We start from the raw sequence: 9205 nt of genomic DNA on the forward strand, positions 1-9205 counted from the left end.
AAAGATGAGGTAAGGCCGGAGAGAACCTGGAATTCCCACCCCAGAGCTTCTGCTGAGTTCCTAAGCCTAGAAACTCCCTCCCCAGGAAGCCCTCAGAAAGCTCTCCAACCCGCCCCCCCACTCCGACTCCATCTGCCCATTGGATTTTGTTAATGGAATTCTTAGGAAAAATTACACACCGTTACATTTCCCTGCTAATCTCCCAGCAACAGCCATGGTACCAAACATTATTAAAATAGTTAAGACTGCATCTCAGCTGTCTCTTTCCAATTTTCTTGTTTCCAGGGGGTGCTCAGCAAAGCGGGGAGCAGGCTTACCTCGCGAGCACTTCATCGCGCGGCAAGCCCCGCGATCGAATCCAGAGCTCCCAAGTCAGCCCGGGGCCCTGGGCAGGTGTGGCTCGGGGGCCGAGGGACAGCCGCAGATGCGGCTTTGGGGACTGGCAAGAAATGCGGTTCCCAAACTGGGTTCTGCCGGTCTGCTGGGAGGCCCCGGGCGGATCCCTCCCCTTCTCTCGGCCTCGGTGATCTCCCAAGCCCGCTGTGTCCCTCTCGGTCCTCTGAGGCTGTGCGTGGGCGTGCTCTTTGTGACCCCGCCAGCATGCTGACCATAGCTGCGTTGGCGCACGGGGACCCTGGAGTGCACGCGATGTTGGCGTCTAATAAGCCGTGAGCTGCTCAGCGCCATCAGTTGACTCACTTTGCAGAGCCTACGGGTCATTAAAAGAAAAAAAAAGATCTCAACTAGTGCCTGTGAAGTAGCTCCCACAAAATGATTCCCATCGCAAAATAAGCCTTTAATTAGCAGAACATCTCAGCCGGCGGAAGCACCAGTTTTCACAGACGTATACCCAGTGATGTTAATTATGAAATGAATTCGCACATGCATGATTTATGGGTCTTTGACTTTAAAGAGAAAAAATATCGGCTGCCTACTTTATTTATGCTTTCTGCCCTCTGAGAGAATTCACAGGAGAGAGATACGAGGGAAGGTTCCAGTGTTTCTTGGAAGCTTAACGTCCCCTTTCAGTGACTTTTATGCTTTGCTTACATCAATCAGCTAAATATGTATTGAATTCTCAATTGCCCAGCACAGAGCCAGAGGCTTGGAGGGCCAAGGGGGGACGGGGATTCAGGATGTCACCATTCTGGGGCTATGTAGATGAATTACATCTCCTGGAGGGAATTTGCAGACATAGGGTCTACCTTCCTGATTTTGCAGACGAGGAAACTGACCAGAAAGGGGACTAATCTCACCCCCAGACCCCAGAATTGCACAGTGAGTCAGGATTGGGTGTCCCAGCCCTGGCCTGGTCTCCTGGTGGGGCGCTGTCATTATACTCCAACCACCACTGACAGCAGTCTGCTAGGCACAGGAGCCGTTAGGAAGTATTGCACCCGCAGTTTAGAGGCGTAAATAAGATGTGTGCGTGCCCATGCGCGTGAGCACACACACACAGTCAGCACCTCGGTGGTCCATAAAACAGCAAGGTAATTGGACCATGGAATGGACCCTGTTGGGGACACCAAGATTCTAGGGGCTTTGAACAGGGGTCCTCAGAGCCATCAGGAGCACCTGGGGGAGGCAGCCTTGGTCTGGCCGCAGGGAAGTGGGACAGGCAGAGGGGAGTGGCGCACCCCTGCAGAGGGCCAGCATGGATCAGCAGCACCTTGCAGGCCAGGGGAAGGCTGAGTTTGCAGAGCCTTGGTCTCTGTGTCTTTCCTGTTCCTCCTTCCGCCCATGCGCCTTGTCTTCCTCTGGGCAGCTGGACCGCTGCTGTGGCTGCGGGGCCAGTGAGTGACAGGGACAGGCTCTTGGCTTTTGGAGCTTCCAAAGCTGTAAACACTAAGTTTGGAGGGGATGCTTGCAGGGCTGTGTTCGTTTGATCCTCGCCTAAGGCGAATGGGGACTCCAGTTCTGGGGCTGGGGGTGGGGGTGAGGGAGTCATGGGTATGGAGCAAAAGGTAATGAGAGAGAGAGAGAGAGAGAGAGAGAGAGGAGAGAGAGAGGCAGCTGAGTGGGCTACTGCTGGTCCCCAGAGGAGGAGCAACGGCCCGTAAGGGAGCTCATCCGTTTCCTCAGAACGGTCTGGGGCACTGCGCCTTTCTCCCAGCGCTACAGATGCACTGGGCAATGGGGCAGAGGAGGAAGTGGTCGGGGTGGTGTCCAAGCAGAGGGAACCAAGCATTCTGTGTCATTTCCCAGCAGCAGTGACATTACCTGTGTCGCAGACGCTGCAGGCCAGCAGTCTGGTGGCCAGCCTGGTGGTGGGAGAGGGCTGGGCAGAGAGTGGCTAGACTGTGGCTCTATACCACCCTTCCCCCCAACCACCACCACTGTATCAGTCTTAAATCACCCGCTGGGCAGGGGCCGTGGGGAGGGCTGGGAAAACCCTGCAATGATTGAGAAGACTCAGAACTGGTCTGGTAATATTTCTGCCAGAGCAGATTCTAAGTAATTTAAAGCTATCGATTGACAGGAAATCAGGTTGAGATACAAAAGCACCTAAGGCATTGGCCTTAAAAAGCTTAAAAGCTCCCTCCCCAGGTTTGCCTGGAGGGAAGTAAGCTGGAGAGATTGCAGCGGGGAGACCCCTCCCCTCCTCCATGAGCACCCTGGACAAGTTCCAAGGTGTCCATGTTTCGAGGTGCTGCCCCAAGGGACCTGAGAGCCTAGGGGTTCGAGAGTGAGTCACACTCCAGGGGACCAAGTACCTGCCTTCTTGCTTAGCTCTGTTGTGCACTGGCTGTGTGACCTTGGGTGAGTGGCTCAGCCTCTCTGTGCCTTAGTGTTCCCATTTTAAAATAAAGAGGGTGGGCCTTATAGTCTCCAAGGCTTTGGTTCTCAAGCTTTAGAGTTGCCTGACCCTCAGGGGGGAATTTGGCTAAAAACGTAGATGCAGGGGCGGACCCTCAGAGATTTGGACATACGGAGACTGGAGGTCCCTAGAGAACTTGCATCGAAGGGTCAGGTGGTCTCAAGGTCCTGTGCTTCCGCACCTAGTTTACCCCACCTCCATCCCCTAGCCCTGCCAGATTTCCTCCATGCCCCCTATGGATCGTGCCTTTTCTGTTCTATGCCTCGATGCGGGAATGTCTTCTAAATTGTAAAATTGTAAGCTTTGGGACATCCATTCCGGTCCCGAATCTTCCTCTATGTGGGGACCTTCCCCCTTCCCCTTCTGCCTCCTTCTGTGAAGCCAGCTACCCTCCCCTCCTCCGTGAGCACCCTGGAGAAGTTCCAAGGTGTCCAAGTTTCGAGGTCCTGCCCCAAGGGACCCGAGGGCCTCAGAGATGCCCAGCACAGCCCCTTCCCTGCTGTATCTAAGCTTCCTGTCCCTGCAGCCTTCACCACACTCCACCCCTGAGAGTCATTTCTCCTGCTCTCTGGCTTCGCAGATTCTACCCTCTTTTATTTTTTTTAAATTATTGACTGATTGATTTATTAACCATACGTTTCTTCTGCTTACAGATATAAAAGAAGACATGGTAAGAAATTTCGAACATAGCAGCATAGAAAGCAGAACACGCCTTATACCAATGACCCTCCCCTAAAATAACAAAAGTTTGGGGCCCCTGTGTGGCTCAGTTTGTTAAGCGTCTGACTTCGGCTCAGGTCATGATCTCACGGTTCATGGGCTCGAGCCCCATGTCGGGCTCTGTGCTGACAGCTCAGAGCCTGGAGCCTGCTTCAGATTCTGTGTCTCCTCCTCTCTCTCTGCCCCTCCCTTGTTTGCACTCTGTCTCTCTCTCTTTCAAAAATACAATAAAATAAAACATTAAAAAATTTTAAGTAACAAAAGTTAATAACCTGCTGTGCTTAAGTTCAAATTTTTGAAATCAGCCTATAAATACATTTAAAAGTGTATTTTGAAACAAAATGTAGTTGTTCCATATATATTGATTTGTGTCATTCTCCCCACCCTGTGTGCTGTGAGCAGTTTTATGCCCTAACTCACACGCCACTGTATGGGGAGGTAACCTATTCTTTTCATGACTGCCTATTACTGCATTGAATTCGTCTAATGGATTCCCCATTGATCAGCCTTCAGGTTTTGTCTAGTTTTTCAGTTTCTCACCTCATTGCAACTGCCATCTTGCCTAGATTTCTCCCTGCATTCAACGGTTGTAAGACACATCCTAAAAGTAGGGCTGCTGGATACAAGGGTGTATTTTACATTTCCTCCCCCTATTGCTCATTTGACCCTCAAAATGGGTGACACATGTACTCTGCCGCCAGTATCTGTTTCTCTATACGCCCCCACCCCCTGACCCCCCAACCTTCCCCCCAATGGCCTTCAGCGGGGGCTTTTAACTCTTTGCCAAACAGAGAGATGAAAGCATCCTTTCAATATTTCCTTTTCCTTAATGATCAGTGCAATGGATCAGTTTGGGATAGCTCTTACGAGTGCCACATTGTGACCTTTGACCGTTTCTTCCTTTTTCTTGTATTAAGTACTTTGATGACTCCCGTGGAAGCAAGGCACCAGCATGACCTGAAACACAGTAGTGCAGAAGGGTGTGATGTGAGCACGAGAGTCCCCGGACCCCAGCTTAGAGCAAACTCACTCCGCACCGAGAGCCTGGTCTTGAGCCCTTGCACACTGTGAGCAGAGAGAGAGCTCCCTTGGGGCTGGTCCAGCCCACCACACAGAGAGCAGGGTCCCAGGACGCCGCCCTCCTGGTGCGCACATCACTCCTGGGCTGCCACTGTGGCCAGAGCTGCATGAAAGGGTGACAGTGGTGGTGCCCACCTGTCCCCATGGGGAACGCACAGCCAGGGCCCACGGGCAGCCACTTAAGCTGCAGGTAGGCGGCTGCAGGGTCAAGCGGCCAAGTGCCAACATCATGGCTAACTGTCTTTGAGACCGTATTCTCGCTTTACCATAGCTGTAAAGGGGAAAGAATGATGTCAACTGCATGGTCTCTTGTGAGGCTCCAACAAGACTGTGTACAAATAAAACGAGCCTTCTATAAACTGTGAGCCCTGAATGTTGATGCCCGAAACTCCACCGGCTGGTGATGTCCCCTGTGGTTAGTATGCAGCTAAAACAGACTCGCACATGTGGGGAGGGGAGCGGGGGGTGCTTTCGTGAGTTGTTCCAGATGCAGCACCATGGTCAAGAGCATGGGCCTTGGGACTGAAAAGAGCCGGGTTCGCTGGGCTTGCTGGCCGTGTGACTCCAGGCAGACACTTTAGCCCCTCTGAGCCACAGTGTCTTTCCAGATAAGGTGGCCATCACCACTTCTCGGGTCGTTGCGAGAAGTTAACGAGCTGTATTAACAGGTTGATGCAGGGTCAGAGGTCAATCAGTGTCAATTGTTATCATCCTTAATAAATTATTAGCAGCACCGATCTCAACCACAGTGGCATCCTCCCTCTCCCCTCTCCCAATCCCGGGCCTGTTGATGGCCGACTCACATAGACCTGGTACCCGCCAGCCCCCTCCTCTCCTTCCCTTTCCTCTCACCCTGTCTGGGTTGAAGGGAGCCAGGGTCTCCGTGCCACCAGTCCCACAGCCCTGCGAGTGTTCATCCTGCTCCCTAGCTCTCACAGCTGACCCCTGTGGGCTGGGAAGGAGGGGTCCTTCCCCGGCATGATCTGGGGAGTCCGATTGTCTTTTCACCTGTGTCTGCAGTGGGGACGGGGATCTCACCTCCGTGGAAAGCCTCATGTTGGGGTTGATGCTTGTTTTTGGTGTTAGGAACTGCTTTGGGGCACTCGGCGTGTGGTGGCCCCCTCTGGCTTCTCACCAGGAGACCTTGGGCCAAGTAGCCAGTGTTTCTGCATCTCAGCATCCTCATCTGGGAAATGGGACATGATGGTCCTGACCGCAGAGGGGTCAGGGTCGGTGAGAGAGAGGAGCTGGCACAGGCTGGCAGCCGTGCATTCTCCCTCTGTGCCAATGATGATGAATCTTCCTCTTTGGGTCTTCGCACGTTCATCGTGCTCTGAGCGAGCGCTTCCTGGGCACGCGGACACCACAGACACATACATTCCCTATGCCTCTCCCCTACTTCATCCTCTGTAGGTTCTCCTCCACTGGATACAGTTCTTGTCCGTCAGTCTGTCTTCCCCTGCTATAGTACTCTCACCTATGGCTGGAGGACACACTTCCTAGAAGTTTAGTCATTCAATACAACAAGCCTTTTATTGTATCTCACGGTTTTGTGAGTGTGGGGAGTTCAGGCCGGCGCAGAGAGTGGTTCCCTTGTTTCATTCACTGGTCACGGAAGCTGCTGGGTGGCCTTCAGCGGGTGCGCAGGAGTCCAACACCCCCAATGGCACGCTCACTGGTCTGCTGCCTTACCGAGGAAAGTGGGAAGGCGGGGCTCCGTTGGACTGGAGCTCCTACGCTGGCATCTCCCAAATGCCTGGAGTCAGGCTTTCTTCTCGAAGGCCCACGGCTCCTGGAGTGTTTTAAAAAGCACAAGTGGAAACTGCAAGACTCTTTTGATGTAGCCTCAGAATGTCACCGCTGCCTTATTGGATGAGTCAAGTCTGGAGGCCAGCTTGGATTCAAGAGAGCGGGAGAGACTTCACTCTCAAGGTGCTCAATAAATATATACTGACTGTGTGAGTGAATGAATAGATGTAATATATTTAAAACATTTTTAATGTTTTTTTTTTTTTTTGAGAGAGAGAGACAAAGTGTGAGCAAGAGAGGGGCAGAGAGAGAGGGGGATACAATCCAAAACAGGCTCCAAGCTCTGAGCTATCAGCACAGAGCCTGACACAGGGCTCGAACTCACGAACCGCAAGATCATGACGTTAGCTAAAGTTGGACGCTTAGCCAACTGAGCCACCCAGGCACCTCAACGGATGTAATCTTTATAGTCTGTGCCAAGGCTGCCTCTGCCAGGAAGCCCTCCGCACCTACACCAGGCTATAGGATCCTGTCTTACCTCAGCCTCCACAGGCCACCTGCCTTCCCTGCCTCTGGGCCTTGGGCTTCCTCCTCCTCAGTAGATGCCTGTAGAAACCAGGCCTTGAGCTCCCGGAGAGCAATTGTGGGCTCTGTTATGCAGGGAGAAATCAGTGAGGCGTTTCTAACCATATGCAGGACACAGTCCCGTTTTATATCTGTATTGGTTGGTGAATCAGAACCACTGCCGAGGTGAATGTTGCTACCCCATTTTACAGATGAGGACACTGAGGCCCAGAAAAGTTGAATCATTTTCTAGCTTGTTCAGCCTCAGTCTAGCCTGGTGTCTCCACAGAGGCAGATGATAGTTCCCAGGGTCTCTTACGCGTGTGGAAAATGAGGCACCCAGGCCATCCCCTTGAAGGGGAACCCCACTAAAGTTGGGGTTCAAGGCCCTCGCTGTTCTCTCCCGTAGAGGCCATGGTTCGCTGCTGCTGAGATGCTTTGGCAAGGGAGCCGGGTTTAATATTCATGAAGCAGCCAGGCATGAGTGATTAGCCCACGTTAGAAGAGGAGGAGGAGGAGGAGGAATAATTGGATAAGGTATTTACATAACAAGTTAATGGTGTGCCTGCGGGGCTCCTTTGCAGGGTCTCCCCGCCCCCAACTCTGTTCTCGCCCACCTGGTGTGCTCCCTTGCCTTGGACGTCCGAGGGGCCATGCCGAGGCTCTGCCCCCCTCCGCCATCAGGGCTGATATCGCGATGACCAATAACATAACTAACAGAAGAGAATTAGAGGGCCCAACCCTAGGCTGGTTGGTGGTGGTACAGGGGGCTGGATCCCCCAAACGAGCAAACAAGCAAACAGACCCCCTTCTGCAGAATCTGAGAGCCGACGCGGTAAGGCTGAGAGGTCCGCAGGTGGATGGCAGGGTTTTCTACCTTGTGCTGTCCGCCACCAACCCTGGGGGGCCCTTGGGCGCCTCCCACCCTGTTTCAGGGCACGTCTCCTCTTCTGTAACATGCAGGGCCCCACCGTGACCCTCTGTGGTTTAGAACTCCGTCCAGGCCGCCCAGCAACAACAGCAGGCAAAGAAAGGAGCCAGGGCTTTATGCTATCAAAAAGAGAATTCTTCTTTTGTGGCTGCAAAGGGAGGGGTCAACCACCACCCCCACGCCTACCTGCGAGCTGCCTTCGGGATCACCCCTGGTCAGTGCTTCCTTGGGGTTCTGGAACCAAAGGTTATTAGCTCATAATCACCTTGTTCACGGCTGGCTGGGAGGTGTGCAACGCGTCTGACCCCGGGCAAGGGGAACAAAGCCAAATGGTCTGGCTGCAGTTAAAAGGGTTCACCACCCTCTCCCTGAAGGTGAACAGCAAAGACGGGCGGGGATTGTACAGGGGAGCAGGAGGCATTAACCACTGCAGTGCCAACCCTATTGCCCACTGCAGATGCAACTGGCCAGCCTTACTCAATCTGGAATGGCGGACAGAGCCCTGGGAGGGCCAGAAGAGTGTGCAGAGGGCAGACCCAGGCAAGCTGCCCATTCTGTTGGTCACGTGAACCCACGGGCAATTTACATGACTTGTCTGAGGCTCGGGTCCCTCATCTGAGGAATGGAGAGGGTGACAGTGCTCCTGTCTCAGGGCTTCTTAGATGAGGACAGACTTGCTACATCAACCAGGCCTGGGTTTCTTCCTGAAAGCTCATACTGAGGCTGAATTCTAGCCTCTTCTCGACAACTACATTACTAAGAGAGCGTGAGGTATTTTCACAGTTCTGAGCTTTGTTTTCTCAGCCGCAAGACTAAGAAAATTTCCTGAGCCCTGTATGATGAGCTGGCTGGGATGATTCAGTGGCACACACACCGTGTAGACGGTGCCTGGACTCGGTGCCTGGTACATAGTAGGTGCTCAGTGAGCATCCAAGTCTGCCAGGACCTGCCCGGAGGCTGGGGCCACAGACCCGGGAGAGAAGACCCTGTGGGAGAGAGGGTGGGCTTTTGTGCATTTCAAGGGGCAGAACTGGGTCTGTCAGCTAAACGCCGCCACCAGTATTTGAAGCCAAAGCAAAGAGGAGCCCCAATTGCCTAACGGTCAGGCGGCATCTGTGGGGGGGTGAGTGCTCCATCACAGGGTGTATCCCAGCGGAGACTAGCTGGGGTGTCATGGAGGGGCTCTGGGGCCTAGGGGAAGGAGGCTTGCTGGCTGGTTTCTCTGTTCCACCTGTGATGCACAATTGTGAACTAGGAGGGGGCTCCCTCCCCGGAACCCAGTCTGGAGGGTGTTCAGGGGGCACCGGGGATCCTGGGGGGCTGGTGGCAGCCAGGGGACATGT

At 53.5% G+C, this 9205-nt stretch overlaps 1 protein-coding gene across 1 annotated transcript; it reads right to left on the reverse strand.

The window, feature by feature from the left end:
* Positions 1–252: 252 nt before the first annotated feature.
* Positions 253–8065, reverse strand: LOC115301948. The gene is made up of 5 exons (XM_029951972.1): positions 8049–8065; positions 7549–7644; positions 6906–7017; positions 4406–4495; positions 253–709 (listed from the first exon to the last, which is right to left on the reverse strand). Exons 2-5 carry the CDS (start codon positions 7640–7642, stop codon positions 373–375), a joined length of 633 nt encoding a protein of 210 aa, XP_029807832.1. The 5' UTR covers positions 7643–7644; positions 8049–8065; the 3' UTR covers positions 253–372.
* Between the last annotated feature and the right edge of the window lie 1140 nt (positions 8066–9205).

The sequence above is a fragment of the Suricata suricatta genome, chromosome 9, assembly GCF_006229205.1.
Source record: "Suricata suricatta isolate VVHF042 chromosome 9, meerkat_22Aug2017_6uvM2_HiC, whole genome shotgun sequence".
NCBI classification, from domain to species: domain Eukaryota; kingdom Metazoa; phylum Chordata; class Mammalia; order Carnivora; family Herpestidae; genus Suricata; species Suricata suricatta.

Bases quoted from the DNA above. Each gene is read 5' to 3' on its own strand.
- LOC115301948 (XM_029951972.1), bottom strand. From the start codon at position 7,642: ATGTTATTGGTCATCGCGATATCAGCCCTGATGGCGGAGGGGGGCAGA. The intron at 7,018-7,548 runs GTGGGCGAGAAC...CCTGCATAACAG, and splicing joins AAGGCAAGGGAGCACACCAG to AGCCCACAATTGCTCTCCGG. The intron at 710-4,405 runs GTAAGAGCTATC...AATGACCCGTAG, and splicing joins AAGGTCACAATGTGGCACTC to GCTCTGCAAAGTGAGTCAAC.